A 17199-nucleotide genomic window follows, 5' to 3' on the forward strand; every position below is an offset into this window, starting at 1 on the left:
CCTATACACCTACTCCCTCTTCACACAGAAAGGCATCTTTATGCTCCAGGCTTGGAACCATTTTTCATCTGAAAACACTCTCGTTAGGTGCTCTGAAATGAAAATTCACACCCGCTCCCCCCAAATTCATATTTCCCTTTGAAGGAAAACCAGAACCCTCCCTCCCTTGCTGCCATCCAGGCACACCTACAGGAGCACCTATTACATCACGCCCGGAGCACAGCCTTTCCCCATTTCATGAAATGAGGAGAGACCAAGCCAGTCACGAGGTGACTCACGTATGTGGTGCAGGGTGGATGGGGGAGGGGCAGATGAAAAATCAGCAACATGCCAGGTGGGGAACCAGCTTCCCCAATGCTCACAGCTGCAGAACATGCCGGATGGAGGATATTCACCCAGGTCCTACAAAATCAACTTTGTTCTGTACCTGTTTTTTGGAGTTGTAAAAAGGGTAGGCCTTCCACCTGGCTTTCTGATATCAAAGGGTTTTCTGATATCAAACTCAGGACGGGTTTTAAACGACTCTGAGGCAGAGACACAGAACTCACTGGCTGGCTCCTGCGATGCCAGGCTGTGACCCAGAACAGCTGGAAGGGAAGGAGCAATCACATAGCCTGGAAGACAAGGGGGTGATGGTGGGGCGTGGTGGGGCTCCCCAGGGGCCTGCTATGTGAGGCCATTAGCACATCTAGATCCTGAGCCTCTGGATCTGATTCCTAAGAGTCTCAGAAAGCATGCTACGCCCACCCGCAAAGGGATTCTTGGAGACAGCCCCTAGTCCACAGGCTAAGAAATGACAGGGTGCAGCCCAGAACAGCAGTGAAGACTTGTGCTGGCCACACTTTAGTAGGGTGAGCCACGAGTTTGTTAGCTTCTCCCATTAGATGGCAGGGCCTGGCCAGCTCCCTCTTCTTTAGGGTTAATTCCTTCATCCCTACCTCTCTACAGACTCTCTCCACTTGCTTCTCATTTATACTGTATTTCTTGTAGCTTCCTCCTTGCCTGGGAAAAAATTCTACGTGGAGCACTTACAAGTCTCTTATAAACAGGAGGAGCCATCCAAAGTTTAATTGCATTTTACAACCATGGCATGGGCCAGGGTCTGTTAAAGCAGGACCACTGGGCAAGGTCTGAAGGTGATACTTTTTGAGAACCAAAGCATCAGCTTTTCCCAGGGTGGAATATTCAAACTATCCTGCGAATGAAATATGAGATGTGAGACCACATGACTGGAGAAATGGAGGATGACTGCTGTCAACAGTTACCAGCTTTTAAAAAACCACGTACCTCCATCACCACTGTCTTCCCCCAATGAAATTTTTTTCAAAGACACCTGCTACCTGGCATTAGTATCTATCCCACAAGCCATTCATCCTTCACATACTGTCTTGGGATGAGGCTCAAAAAAAGTCTTAAAATGCCCTTCCAAGGAGAGGGCTCTGAAAAGAGAAAGGAGGTGGGGGTGGGAAATATAAGATTCTTGAACTGTGGCCTCCAGAAGACAAACTCTGAAAATATCGTATGTCATCACTTTTAAGATGGGCTAATTAGCAAAACTGTTGTTAAAAATTCGTAATGGTGTTAGAATGCATCTAGGTTTTAGGACTATTATGACATAGAGAAAACATCCATCTTGGGTTAGAGAGTGGGTGGCAGAGTTTTAAACAGGATTCTGAATGCTGACCATTTTGACAGCAGAAAATCTGATACGGGGCCTAGAAGACAGGGTCCCCAAGGAATGGCTTTACTGGAGCTGAACCCTCAGTTTGAATGCCTAAGGTGGGGGCTGTTGTATTGACTGCCACCTGGAGGACCTGGGTTTATGTGAATGAATTTGTATGAACTCAAACAGCCTCTGCAGAGTAAGGAGCCCACACATTTTATTACAGCCCCTGCTCACCGAGCCCTGACAGTCCCCCATGCCTCTGCCCTTTGGATTATGGAGGAAAAAAAAAACCATTCAATTTTCTGGGCCACAGGATACAAGTTGGATCTAGATTGTACAAGGAGCTTACACACTGAGGCAAAAAAGCGTGCAAACAGGAGCAGGTAAGGTTCACCCTCTGGGTGAACCAGTGCTAGAGACAGGCAGGAAGGCCTGAGCTGCCCTCCTGGAGTCCACACTGGTTTATGTTTCCGGCTTTTATGAACTGTGTCCAACTCCAATGTCCACCTTCGCCTGAGAGGGAGAAGATCTTTGAGTATCCATGGCGTTAGTGATTTCCCCCGAGCTGCTTTCGTTTTTTCTACTAAGATTTCACAGCAGGCCCAGCAGCAGGCCTAGAGAAGGACCGACAGAAGCACGAGTGTCCGAGGGCGACGTAATACTGCCTTCGTTTTGTAACAGTCCGTGAGCCCGCGCCCCTCTCTCCTGAGATGCGTGAGGTTGGGGGAGGCGGCGGCGGAGCTGTGGGTGGGGCTCACTGTACCGTGAGACATCACGATCATGCAGCCGGTGCCCGACGGCACAGCGGAGGGAGCCGGAGCGCCCAGGGCCCGGGCTCGCCCCAGGGGGAGGCGAGCAGTCCCCGGCCTCCCAGGACCACTGTCCGTCCAGTTCGCGCGCGGCCGACCCCTGGGGCGCGCACCCCTGGCTCTGGCCTTATCCTTCGTCCTCCCTCAGCTCGGTGGGTAGGAATTTATACTGTTGTTGGCGGATCTGGGCCAGTTTTTTCCTTGCTTCTTCCAGTTCTCGTTCCTTCTTCAGCATTTCCTCCTGGGCGGCGATGATCTAGAGGGAGAGCAACAAGCTGGAGGGGTGTCAAAGATTCTAGCAAACTGCCCTCCCCTCCATGCTAGCCTCAAGAGCTCCCACAGCCTCTGCTACCACGGCACACGGCACTGCCCCAGGAGTGTGTATTTTTAGCTCTGGAGACCCACCTCTGGGCCACAGTTCAGGGTTTAAGACTAGTGATCCAAGACAATAAGCTGATTTCTGGCCACGGATTTAGTAACCGACATGGCCTGCATCCCTACGATGCACGTGGCTCTGGTGTAAGCACTTTACATGGAGTGTTCCATCACTTCCGTGGTGACATTGTAAAGTTCGGCCTATTGAATGTCTCATTGTTCCAGAGAGAAATGTGAGGCTCAAGAGATGTGGGTCCACTTTCCCGAAGGGCCTCAGCTAGTGGAGTAGGGCCCATCTCAGGTATTCTTGAAGCTAAAGCTGGAGCCCTAAACTACTAGATGGCTTTCATATATTTATTTCAAGCCTCTAAGGTGTGATCTGAAGAATATTAGTTCATAGGTTTCAAGGGGAAAGGGTAAGCCTGTGCTCTAGAAAGCCACATAGATTTCTGAAAAGCAAAGGTCTTTCCAGAGCCTTGCTAGACTAACAAGCATTGTGGTATCTAAGGAAGGAGAACAGAGTTCAGCCACTTCCAGAACTGCTGGATCACAGAACCTTCTTCATGGAATTTCTCATGGAACTACTGTATCGAGAAAAAGACTCCAGTAAAAATGTATCCCGCTGCTGCTGCTGCTGCTAAGTCACTTCAGTCATGTCCAACTCTGTGCGACCCCATAGATGGCAGCTCACCAGGCTCCTCTGTCCTTGGGATTCTCTAGGCAAGAATACTGGAGTGGGTTGCCATTTCCTTCTCCAAAAAATGTATCCTGCTGCTGCTACTGCTAAGTCATGTCAGTCGTGTCCGACTCTGTGTGACCCCATAGACGGCAGCCCACCAGGCTCCTCCGTCCCTGGGATTCTCCAGGCAAGAACACTGGAGTGGGTTGCCGTTTCCTTCTCCAATGCATGAAAGTGAAAGGGAAGTTGCTCAGTCATGTCCGACTCCTAGTGACCCCATGGACTGCAGCCTACCAGGCTCCTCTGTCCATGGGATTTTCCAGGCAAGAGTACTGGAGTGGGGTGCCATTGCCTTCTTTGAAAAACATATCCTATATATTTCCAAATACCGGAAATCGTTCAGGAAGAGTTAAGAAGGGTGTGGGAATAAGTAAGTTCAGCCATGGAGCCTCAGTGCTCTGGGTGGAAAACCCATCTTGCATGAAGGATTTATATGAAGACACCCAAACTGCAAGCCCAGTTTCCTGACCTTTCCTCCTCACTCCCATGCACAAGAATGCAGGCCTGCGTAAGTCAGATTCCCATCCACTCTTGTAAAACTTCTGGGAGAGGATCATGGTTCATTCTTTCTTTCGTAGGGCCAAAGATCTGGAGTAGCAGCTCCAAATGCAACATTTGAAGATAATATTGCTGTCCTTAAACTCTCTTCTTTCCCTTTTCTTTAAGAGAATCCCTGATTTTTAGGTAGACACACTACTACTCAGAGAAGAATACTGCATTTCCTTGCATCCTTTGCAGCTAGGTTGGCCACGCGACCGAGTGCTGGCCAATGGCATGTGAATTAACTGATGCAGACAACTTCAGAGTCATGCCTGCCCTAACTTTTCATCTTCCTGCTGGCTGGAAACCTGAAGCAGTTATCAAGCCATCTCAGACCAAGTGGCCAAGGGAACATCTCAGGGATGGTGGAGTGATAAGGCAGATGGAACCTGCATCTCAGACACAAAGAAGCTGCTATACTGTCCCTAGACTGCTTACACCCAAGACTGTCTTACCAGGGAGAAATAAACTCCCGTCTTGTTTAAGCCACTGTTATTTTGTGTCTCCGTTATAACTCAGTGCTCCTCTTGGGAGTAAACACTGTCTGGGTTTAATCACAAACCTGAGCAATGCCCCCTACAAACTTTGTTTTCACTACAACATCGTCATCATCAGCTTTGCCAAATGCTGCCTTCTGGGCTGCACGAACAAGGTTGTCTGAGGCTCTTTTCACAGCATTTCCTGCTGCCTGGAGAGGGGACAAGACACACATGATATCATTAAAAACAGTCATTTGGATTCAGCAAGAACAGACATGGAGGCACAGTTCCTGAGACTAGGAATCTGTTTATCATCCAATTATATATAACACAGTTTCTCTCTAGGTAGTATTCATTTGTCTGTCTGTCCACTCATCCGCCCATCCATCCAACTATTTATCCATGCATCCATTGATTGCACTGGATACCATTGCATTGGATATGCATTGCATACCAGCACTGGCACCTACCTAAACTTAGCTCATTCATCAGATTGAGACACACTTCCTGGCTCCCATGGAACATGCAATTCTTATGGGAATTACAGTTACGTGAACACATGATTATAGCACTATGATACATAGGTTAACAGGAGCTTGCTCAGGAGCTGTCTCCTGGGTGAGAAATTCACCTCCTCCTGCCCCATCCAGCTGAGGCATACTTGAGGAACTGGCTCAGAGATCACTTTTTCTGTCTGCCTTGGCCTTACCCACACCCTCCCAAGCACCCCTGGAATGCTCTGTGCTGGCTTATCTGCAGCCCTTACCACACTTGTGGTTGCCTCTATCCCCCATGGACAGTAAGTAACTTGAAGGCAGGAGCTGTGACTTGAATCTTTGCATCCCCAGCACTGGGAGCAGTGGGTACCGGGGCTTGTGCTCACCTAAGGCTTTCTGAGGGAATGAAGGGAGAACAACCTACCCCCTGACCCCCAAGGGAGGAATGGAGCCCTGCAGTAACTAGGGCCTTTATAGAAGTGGTTTTAGAGTCACAGCTGGCCTTGGGTTGCAGGCTCAAGGAAGGGGCAGGTGGTAGAGACAGTTACAGAAGGGATGGTCCTCATGCAGCCTAGATCTGCAGCAAGGGTGGACCAGGGGACTTGACCTCTGCCATCTGAGGTCTGGAATTTCCTTTTCATTGTGGTTAAGGTTTTGTTAAATCTCCCATAGTCCTTGCCCAGCCCTCTTAGAGTCAGGAACTTGCACTTGAGGGTAAGCCATCAGAGTGTTGAAATTTTCTCAAAGTTAACTGGGGACTTCCCTGGTGGTCCAATGGTTAAGACTCCACACTCCCAAAACGTGGGGCCCAGGTTTGATCTCTGGTCAGGCAACTAGATTCCCACATGCTGCAACTAAGACCCAGTATGACCAAATAAATAAATAAATATGAAAATAAAAAGTTAACTGGCTCATCCGGTTGGTGGTCTGAAGTGGCCAAGGGGTTTAAAAAAAGAAAAGTGGCCAAAGGGGATCATGAGGGCTTGCACAAGAAGGGGAGTGTAGCGCAGTCCATTAGCACTAGACAAGCAGTCATCTATGCCTATTCTCAGAATAGCTTTATGAGGTCAGAAATTATTAGTGCACTTTTCCATGCAGAAAGTGAAGTTGAGTAATCTAAGATTCTGCAGCTGATAAACAACAGACCTGGGATTTGAACAGAGGTCTGTGTAGCCCCAGAGAACCACTGGGATATGGAAAGGGACATTGCAGCATACAGTTAAGTCAGAAATGAGGACATAAGAGTGACGCTCGGCTGCACCTCTGTAAATCCTTAGGACTTACAAAATCACTTTCACATTTCTTGATTCTTGTAAGAGCCAGTGCCAGCATCTCTATTCTCATTTTACAAAAGAGGCAACTGAGGCCTGAAACGTTTGAAATGATTTGTATAAGATCATGCACTTAATGCACTGTAGAGGCATTAAGGTCTTGAACCTAGGTATCTGCAGAGGTCTTGAACACAAGTATCTCTTAACTCAGGACATTTTCCAAAGAAGTGTCCCCCAAATCCATAAGTCACACATTCACAAACATGCAGCTCCCGACTTCCCCCCTGGGTTTATGCCAGGAGAAAAATGAAGGAAGGTGAAGGAGAGAGATGGACACAGGAGAACCAAACGACCGCAACGCACTTTACAACTTAGAAAATAACAACGAAAGTCTGGAGTTTCACTGGAATTATTCAAATATTTTGCCAGTTACGATCTTACATAAACATCTTCAGCAACATGAACCATGTGCATTACAACATTTATAACAGTGAACATCTAGAAAACTGGACACCAACACGTCTAATTTTGTAAAAAGAAATTCTGAGATAATTAGTTGATAGAATGTCATGCGATCATTAAAAATGAGACTCATGAAGAGTGAACCAGTTAGCATTGCATAGGGCCATTACGAAGACTTTTTTTCAAGGAAAAAAAAAAGTGTAATAAAATGTGAAGTGAAAAATGCAGACTGTCTCTGCTTAGGATGACAACTAGACAAAAGCATTTTGTATAAGATAAAAATAGGACAAGAAAAAACATAACATTGGACACATGAAGATGCTGAGGCTATCTTTTTCATTCCCACATTTCCTTTACTGTGTTTAAAATACTTTTATAATGAAAACAATCCGGAAAACTTAGATCCACTGGGCAGGATTCATGCGTCACCCTCATAAGTGTGTTCTTTGAGCTCTGGGAAACCTTAGCAGCATCTCATATAAATTCTTCAGTCCTTTGGCTCTTTTCTTTAGCAAACACTAAATGAGAGCCTCCACTGAAACAGGTACCATCTTAGGGGTGAGAGATGCAAAGATAAAGATCTGGGACCTGCACCCAAGAAGCTCAGTCTCATCAAAGGCAGACATACAGATAAATCTGGTGGTACAGGGTGACAGGAACCATAAGGTTGGTCTGATCAGAGGCTCTGGCAGGGCAGAAAAAGGACTGACTCCCCAAGGTCTAGGAGTCAAGGAGGGCTTCCTAGAAGAGGTGGCTTTGGAGATGAGTCATGAAGGATGAGCAGGAGTTCACCAAGATTGGTCTGGTGGGAGGAGGGCCCCAAGACATGAGACCAGAAGGTACACGTGGAGAACGTCAGTTTGGCGGGGCGGCAGGTATAGGATGCATGCCTCGCATGGCAGGAAATGAGAAACGTGGGACGGAGCTGGCTGATGGAAGGTCCAGTAGGTCATGCCAAGAAAGTTAGACTGCTTACCCTCTGGTGACACTTACCTGCTCCAACAGGAGTATTTTCCCACCAGCATCAGTGACCATTACCTGTAGCCGCCTCATGGCCTCCGAATCCTGATCAGCCTTCACCTTGCAGGCCACAAGCAGCTGAGCCGTGGATGCAGCTACCTGCTTGGCAGATGAGATGAGCTTCTCCTCGCTGGCGTGTCCCTGCACTGAGGCGTTGGCTGCCTCGCAGAGACTGCTGGTCGCGGCTGCCACCATCCGGGCCTGGCAACAGTCAACAGAGAAGTGACCCCCAGCCCAAACCTCCCTCAGGGGATCCAAAAAGCCAGTGGGGAAGAAGGAGAGAGTGACTCACGGCAGAAATCAGGCCCTGCGACCACTGTCCATCGTCCGCAGCATTGGCAGGAATGGAACCCACCTAGAGAGGAGCACAGAAAGGGTAAGGAGAGTGGGAAGGTACAGGGTGACTGCACCCCTCACGCCCTACTCATGACCTGGAACTGGACAGAAAAGAGGCTCATCAGACACTCAGCATCTCCCGGGGACCCCTGCCAATGGAACCTTTTCCCACGCGGGACCCTAGCAGCTCCAAGACTGCAGGTCCCGGCCAGTTTCCACCTGGGCCACAAGAAGGTGACTGGAAACGTCCTCAATGGCCTCCATTTAGCCATCAGGTACCACATTTCTGGGAAAATGGCTTAGGAACGATGGATGGGGCTATCTTGACAAGTCTGTTTCCTCTGCTGACCCTTCTCCATTTCTAACACGGGAGCCATGAAGGCCTCTTCATTCAAGAGGTGAGGGAAGTGGAAATCTCTCCTGATTCCTGACTCTGGAAGTCACACTGTGACTTTCTAGCAGATGATGTTAAAAAAGGAGTACATCTCTGTACAACTGAGCACAGATCCTTGTCTTAAGGAAATACAGACCATTTTGTCAGGGGTGGGGAGAGAAGTAAGAAGCTGGAAGTAGGATGGTCTCTGTTTCTATTTAGAAATTATGGCAACAAATAAAATGTTTTCTGACCAGATGTAGAAGGAGCTATGGGAGCAAATCCCTTTACTGGTGGGAGGTGTGTGGAGAGGCAACACATGAGTAGCTAAATTTGAATATGAAACTTGGGCTGTCTTAGCAATTACAGGCATCTCATCAGGGCTTGCTGAAGGTCAGATGAGGCCCCAGGGCTCTGCATATAGTTCCCCCAATCCAGCTGAACCACTGTTGTTGTTGTTCAGTTGCCAAGTCATGTCCAACCCTGAGAACCTCTGTTACCAACTTTTTAAATGCTTGAACATATAAGTTCCTTGGAGGACAAAGCCTTGGCCATACTCGAGTCCAGTTCTCTAGAATCTAGCCCTCTGTCCAGCATGCAGATGAGACTTCATCAAGATGCAGATGAACTGAGCTTCCTAGGTAGGATGTTCTTCTCAATGATCCATACTTGGTCTTTACGTATCAACCAGTTAACAAGTCCTAGGTGAGTAAGGATGGCAGTCTGCTCCCTCAATAGGGGATAAGTGAGAAGGGTAAAGGGACAGATTTATGCTGGCTGGGGAGATGTACATACATCAAATTGGGACACAGTGGTTTGGAAAGAGGAGCCAATGTACATAGGTTGGATTAAGACATGGCTAAGCTTCCCTGGTGGCTCAGTGGTAAAGAATATGTCTGCCAATGCAGGAGAAACGGTTCAGTCCCTGGGTCGGGAAGATCTCCTGGAGGAGGAAATGGCAACCCACTCCAGTATTCTTGCTGAAATAGTTCCATAGACAGAGGAGCCTGGTAGGCTACAGTCCAAGGAGTTGTGAAAGAGTAGTACACGATTTAGTGACTAAACAAGAACAAACAAGCTTATGAGAGGCTTCATGGAGGAAAATGGAAGGCCACTAGCTAAGCCTAGCCATCTCTATTGCAAGTTTTTAGGTCAAGACACAGTCACATCTGTCATCTGTACACTAACAGTAAAGGCCTTTTAATATCAAACAGAAGTGATTGACAGGTATGGTGACCAAATTTCCCCAACCTGTCAGGATTTCTGTGGCGCCTCTATGATTGAAAGTCTTTTCTGCAAGATGTAATCTGGATGGAGTGGTTCCATGCCATATGGGCATAACAGGACACATGGAATATTTTCAACTGAAAGGCCTTCCCACATGCAGGATTAGTCTAATGTACTATTAATCCTCTGGATCACTGAAAAAGAACTAGGCTTTCATGCTAATGCAGATGGAATGGGTGACTGGAGATAAAGCAGGTCGAAGAAATCTCAGCTTTAAAAACAGACCAGTTTTTGACCAAAGGACTCAGGAAAATGCTAACTGCAGAGCTGGATGGCATTCAGCTCAACAGTCCTAAGAAAATGAATGGAGTCACTGGAACTGAACAAGGTATTACAAAGCCCCTGACTACGGTGCTTATATAGCCATCCACCGGGAACATGTGACAGTTTACATCTTTAAATAGACTAATGGACAACAGGGAAATAAATGAATGTTCAGGCCCTGATGGCTGCCTGGAGTGGGAGCTCTCCTTAACAAGAAGCAGGCGAGAGCCCTGGAACCCAAATCCTTCATTCTGTCTGTCAAGCTGAAGCAGAGTGTGCGGTGCGACGGGCAGAGCGGGGTGGCTCAGTTAGGCACAGGGCGACAGGGCTTCCTTGCTCAGGACACACGCGGCACTGCCTTTCCCTCGGTCTGCAGAGGCTCCAGCAGCCCAACCTTCCTCACGTGGCCAGCGAGGTTTACAAACCTTTCCTTGGGCCACCAGCTCCCTCTGGGCTGCCGAGGCCGATTTGACCAGGGCACTCGTGGCAGCAGCAATGGACTTAGCAGCTTCCAAGATCTGTTCTTCAAAATCCAGGGTCTCGTCTGCTTGCTATAACCAAAAGAAAACAGCATCATACACAATTCATATGCCAAAGGACACTTTCTGCCAAATGACTTACTTCTCGGTCACCTGGCTCTTCAACTGTACGTGGCTTCTTATGGACAAACCATACCCAGGGTAGAAAGGCTTAAGCTGGCTGGAGGCCTCTCCATCTGCTGCCTCCCCCCACCCCCTCTCTAAAAGATAAAAATTACCAGCGTTGAGATTCTGTACACTTTTAAAATCAGGCCATTTTAAGACAGATGATTTTTCCAGACCAGAGTCTTTAAAAGGACATAAATTCACTGGGAAATAAAATATATACAAATATATACAAATGGTTTCATCAACATCAACAACTCAAATCAAAATAATCAATAATCAAAATTCAAAGACTAAGTGGTAGCACACTCTCGCCGTGTAAGGCTTGAAAAACGGGTTGAAAAAAGGAAGATGGCTGTCAGCTGTCAAAAACCCTTATTTCTCTTGGGTGAAAACAAAGGTAAAAATAGTATTTGCATTTCTGTGGTTGAACAGAGAGTCACATGCCAACCAGAGATCACACGTGGTAGCAAAGAAACCAGGCAATGTGCCATCAAGGTAGGGCTGGCCCCTTGGAAGCCTGAGCATGGCTCCACCTGGGGAAGAACACAGGCTCCACTGCCCTGGGGCGCTCAGGTCATCAGGGCTCTGCTTGAAACGCCATCACCAGGTCTCCTGCTGCCAAAACGCCTGGGTTGTTGAAGAGAAGCTTTTGGGAAGTTGGGCAAGTGTAAAGACCCTAGTCCCAGGCTCAGTGGGACAGAGCATCACCATAAAGGGTGGCCAGACTAGATAACCTGCAAGGTCCCCTCCAGCAGTGTTGCTCTGTGGCCATGAGCCAGTGTGGATATGGATAAGTGCCTCTTTGGTCACAGTACCTTAAAGACGTGGCTGGTACCTTTCAGGCATTAAGAGATGATGGTCAAGTATAGCAATAGTTTTCTTTGTGTGTGTTGGTAAAATAAACGTAACACAAAATTTACTCTTCAAATCAACTTTAAGTATACCATTCAGTGGCACTAAGTATATTACCAATGTACAACAGCAATACGTTTTTAAGAATGCCTACTATGCGCAGGTATTTTCTAAGGCACTTCCGTGCACACTGACTTAATTCTCACCAAAAAAGCAAACAGTCTTACACTGAAGTTATCTTTATCCTTATGTTTACATTGGAATGCTCAGGCTGAGGGAGGTGGAGTACTGGCCCAAACGAGGCCAGTGGAGGCGTAAAGAATCTAAATCTAAGCTTCTCTGCCTTCATCATGATAGGTTTTTCCCAGACAAGGCCACCTCTTAGGGCACCAGTACAGGGGAGACTTCAGGTCAGAGACTCCAAGTTGGCTCATGGATGGTCCCATGTGAACCACCAAACAGGATGGATAAACAGACAGAATGCTTTTCCAGTTCCCTATTCTTTATGGTATCTCTCATGATTCAAGATGTGGCCATTCTCATTTCTGTTTTAATAACTCATTATCAGAAAAATATTTCCATGCAAGTCCTGTGGATCTGAAGACGGACGGTAGCACTTGAGAAGTTCTGAGACAGAAGCAGTATATTCTCTATTTCTGACAAAGTCTTGCTTCAGGAGCATTCAGGATAGAAATGGGTTCAGTTCCAAAAGATCAAGTTTGGATTCCTGGGGTGGGGAAGCCTGTGGTAATCGTGGAATATAAAATTTGTTTATTGAAACATAAAACAACCCATCGTAACACACTCTGGCATAAAAGGTACTGTTATATTGAGTTGGCCAACAAGTTCATTTGGGTTTTCTGTAACATCTTTATGGAAAAACTCAACTGAATTTTTTGGCCAACTCAATACACAAGCCACGAAGAAATGGTACTGGGCTCTAATCGGTGTATTCAGTGACCTTGAATTAAGAACTTTTCTGGAAATTCGTTCTGCGAAAGTTAAGAAAAGTTAAGCTTATAAAAGATATAAGCACTGGGGAAACCACAGAGTTTCTGACTCCGAATGGAGCTCCTACTCATTTTGCAGATGAGGAGACGGGAGGCTCGTTGGTGGCTCCTAACATCTCCCAGGCCGTTTTCACAGGTGGCCTCAGCTATGCTATAGTTTCTAAGATCGAGTCCACTTCACAGGAGGTTTCTGATTTCCCAAATTTTAACATGCACAAAAATGGAATTTCCTTAAAACTAAGTGCCAACTCTAAGCATGGATAGATCTAAAAGAATATCTCGTTAGAATCAATGTAAAAGACCTTTCCCATATCTTTCGCTACCCTTGAAGTATTCTGTTTTGTTTTCATAAGACACATGGATTAACATATGCCATATGCACACTACTATATACAAGACAGGTAACCATCAAGGACCTCCTACTGTATAGCACAAGGAACTCTACTCAATATTCTATGATAACCTATGTGAGGAAAGAACCTGAAAAAGAATGAATATACGTGTGTGTGTCTGTATAAAACCAAGTCACTTTGCTGTATACCAAAACCAATGTAACACTGTAAATCAACTACACTCCAAAACAATCTAAAAAAACCCCACATACTTGAAATATATACTCAACTTGGAAATATTTCTTACACCACATATTTTTCTTACTATGGCAAGTGTTGTAACACCCTTTGATGAATATCTTTTCTTTTCTATAAGATCTCTAGATTTTAAAATAGACATGGCAGGAAGCCTTATCTCTGGGAGACATTTGCTCTGATTAAAAAGTATGAGAGTTTCCAAACAAAAGGCTTAATAAAGCTGACTGTGATGGAGAGTAAACATTTAAATGCTACAGTTGGGCACAGTTCCATGATGATATCTGCTTTCTATCTGCTGGATCAGTATCTTTCTGTGGGCCAGATTTACCATCAAGACTAAATGCCCACTGTATCTCTCCTGATGTTTCCTCACACCATACAACTTCTAGCCTAAGAGAAAATGGGATTTCTCCAAGTCAAGGAGAATTCATGAAAAGCCATGATACTGCAGTCTGAGTTCCTGTTGGCTTTAGCTCCTCCCACCAACATACAGGATGGACTCTGGGAGAGTGGTGTGAGGGCAGCAAGAAAAAGAAGGACATATGCTTAACCATGTTGCAAAAAAGGAGACAAGTGGAACAGGCGTAGTCTTTGAAGGCCTTCCCTAAATAAAAGAATCACAATTCAAATGCTGGGCTGTTAATGGAATAAACCCCACTGTAGCTGGGAGATCGAGAACAGTAACTTAGAGATGCTGCTAGGGAGCCCTGGGCAATAATTTGCAGACCAGGACACCTGGATATGAGGAAATGCTTTCACTCAGTGGGCCGGTAAATGGACAGCCCTTCCTTGCTCAGATCACTGAGGGTCTGGTGCAAGATGCAGGTGGCATAGGCTACCCTAGGGTGAATGCAGGCCTGGGCTTAAGACACCAGTGAGCTGAATCCTACATGCCTGTGATCTCCTCCAGGGCATGGGCTGATGTTTCACACAACTTATGTCTCTGGAGCATAGCATGAGGCAGAGATACCCATGCAGAAAAGGTTTGTTGAGAGAATGTATCCATTTAATATGAGTTTCTGAGTACTAGAGTTCAGCCAGGGGACAATTTACATGGTAAGCAAAGGGGAGAGGCATGGAGTAAGTGCCTGCATCAGTAACTTTCCATTCCTGATCTCTGGGGATAACTGGACATACATATCAAAGCACTGGCTTCTGCCCTGTGGAACACTGTGGGTTGTTAATTGTATGCCCTGCCTGTATCCCTCAACTGGCACTCACAGTCTGACACTGATTCACGCATATACAGATGCAAAACACAGCAACATGTTACTAAGAGGCCCCCTTAACAAAATAGTATAAAAGATGCTAAGCTAACAATCTGCCCTTAAGGAAGGTGCCAGCTGCAGCCTCTGAGATCTGAATCCACCTTCTCATCCTCTGTACAATACTCTTTCCCTGGTCTCTACTCCAAAAGACTATTGGCCAGGTCACCTGTAGTACTCAGCCATTGGTCTTTTCTGGACTGTTGAGTAGACTCTAGCTTTGAGAAAAGTCTAAGTACCCTTTTGCGGACACTTTTCCTGTGAGGTGATCTTCTCCAGAATTCCTTTTTTAAAAAGTTAGAGGTCTGGTGAGATCCTTCTGGGGAAAGGCCACACTTTGGGCTGACTCCCTCACTACCTGCTTCCCATGCACGAGAGAGCATTTGAGACTCTCGTACTGATGGAGAAGAGGAAAGAGGGGGAAAAAGAGGGCAGAAAAGGGAGGCCTCTACTCATTTCTGTCTTTCGACCTTTCAGGAATTCTTGTTCTAGGGACAAATCTGACTCTATATTGGATCTGTTTTTGTTTTTAAACTTTAATGTCTGTATTCTATTGTGTTTGCTATGAGTTAAGAATGTTGCCTAGAACCTGAAATATATAAAGTAGCTCACTGTCAAGGCTCTGGCCTCTAAAGGTATAACACTTCTATTCATTTAAAGACAAAAATCTGCAGAAGAGACAATAACATGTGTCACGTTTGAGTTTATTAGGAGTGTTGTGACCAAACCTACATGGACAGCTGCAAGAACAAAGGATCCCAGAACCAAGAAATCTGTACTAACCAAGCACACCCTTTCCCCTTTTAGTATTAAGGAAGCCTAAATCCTAACTCGGGGAAGATGGTTCTTTGGGACAGTAGTCCACCACCTTCTTTGTCAGCTGGCTTTCTGAATAAAGTTGCTGTTCCTTGCCCCAGTGCCTCATCGCTTAATTTCCTGTCATGTTGTGTGGCAAGCAGTATAAGCCTGGTCACAGTGACATTCTGAGAACATAATCTTTGTGGCAGTTCACTCATTTTCCTAACCTACCTTCCAGCCTACCTATCCAATAAGGCTGTTATATATAAATTATTAATATACACAGAGCATATAGTAAAATGCTCAATAACTCACAATTAACTTCATTTTTCTTTCTATCAATACACATACTTTTTGTGGTTTTTAACAACAGTTTTTGAGACTGTGACTTAAACTAGTTTGTTTCTCTGCCTGAGCCCTATTCTTCACCCATAATTCTAGTAAAGGTTCTAGCTGCTATCTCTGAATAAAACCTGCAATACAAACAAAAAAGAGAAATCAAAGATAAATGAAGTGTCAAACGTCGGCACTGCTTCTAGCTCCTCTTTTGACACCCAACCAGGAATTAGACACCTGGGCTTCAGGCCCTGCTCTGCCCTGTCTGGCCATGTGGCTGGGGAATTTGATGCCCTTCTCCAGACAGCAAACAAACATTTCATTTTCTGTTTATGAAATCTTTTCAAAAGAATGCATGAACTAAAATTAGCACAGACTCCATTTTTTCTTCCTTCCTCTCTTTTGGCCTCCTTCCTAAAGGATCTTTAGTAACCTCCACCCACCCCACCCTCCTAGACAGGTCCCTGGGCATGCACCTGGCAGAGGAAGAATGTGTCCATCTGTGGTCCTCTTTTTCCCCCTTTTCTTTGTGAATTACATCCCTGCAATATCGCATCCCTTCCCCTGATGGCCTTGATAGTGAAGGAGCTGAAGACAACCATAGGAGATGGTCTAAGGGTCACTAGCCTCATTTCTGCCTCCCTCCCTGAAAACCTTCTCCAAGGGATCACCTTGCTGAGTGCAGATAAGCATCATAGTCATCTCTCTCACAGCTGGCCACTAAAACCAGACTGCAACTCACTGTACTATCTTTCCAGTTAGGAATCATGCTGTGTTACTGAAGGCCTTGTAGATGCTTACAATTAAAAACAAGGTCGTAAATCACATCAGAAATTAAAAAAATATATCTGGGTATAATTTTTTAAAGTGTGAACATCTGCCTATAATTTAAATGTCCTCCAGGAAAAAAACCAGAAGGCAAACAACAAGAACTTCCATAACATGAGTGAAGCATTTTCCTGCCAGGTGGAAACCTGAGTGGAACAGGCAGTCTCAGGTTCTTCCCTTTTGGTCGTGAGTCTGGCCACTAGCAGTTTGCTTCTGATTTTGAGTTGAGAGGTGCTGGAGGGGAGACCTTACCTGAACCCAAAGACCTGAACAGTATGTGAGCCAGGTCAGCTTTTCTTCTGGAGGACCCCAGGTCGGTTGTCTTTAGGACTACCACACTTACTAGTCTTAATGAAAGGGAAACTTCTCAGAACCATGGGAACTGCCAAGAGACCAGAGCTGGTCAGTTGGCCTGGTCTCCCCAGGTTGATCTGGTCCTAGGGGAAACTCCAGGGAAACAGTCAACAGACAAAGCAGGTGCCAGAGAGAAAGTGCTGCCAAATGGTTATGCCAGCCCCCTGGGAAGGGACCAGCCTCTGCATCCAGGTGTGGAATAATTGCATGTGTCTGCAACATCTGATGGACAAAGTCCAAGCTTGTCCCATTAGTATTTTTGGAGCAGTTTTCCCACAGTAGCCACCACTCTTTCTTTAAATACCACTGGAATAATCTTTTAAATGCTATTTCTGTTCTTTTTTTCCTGTATGTCATTCCAGATTTATGCTACAGATATCTATCCATCCATCTATCCTTTA

General features: G+C 46.0%; 1 protein-coding gene across 12 annotated transcripts in view; it reads right to left on the minus strand.

The window, feature by feature from the left end:
- Positions 1–1863: 1863 nt before the first annotated feature.
- The window catches only part of TLN2 (talin 2), a 498466-nt gene continuing 483130 nt past the window's right edge, over positions 1864–17199 (minus strand). For all 12 annotated transcript variants that reach the window (XM_060417828.1, XM_060417827.1, XM_027971770.2 and 9 more), the window contains 5 exons: positions 10544–10669; positions 8151–8213; positions 7877–8059; positions 4692–4817; positions 1864–2731 (listed from right to left, as the gene is read on the minus strand). In XM_060417828.1, the coding sequence (XP_060273811.1) occupies positions 2603–2731; positions 4692–4817; positions 7877–8059; positions 8151–8213; positions 10544–10669 (627 nt within the window). In that variant the 3' untranslated portion in view covers positions 1864–2602. The remainder of the gene's footprint in view (positions 2732–4691; positions 4818–7876; positions 8060–8150; positions 8214–10543; positions 10670–17199) is intronic.

The sequence above is a fragment of the Ovis aries genome, chromosome 7 (genome assembly GCF_016772045.2).
Source record: "Ovis aries strain OAR_USU_Benz2616 breed Rambouillet chromosome 7, ARS-UI_Ramb_v3.0, whole genome shotgun sequence".
NCBI classification, from domain to species: domain Eukaryota; kingdom Metazoa; phylum Chordata; class Mammalia; order Artiodactyla; family Bovidae; genus Ovis; species Ovis aries.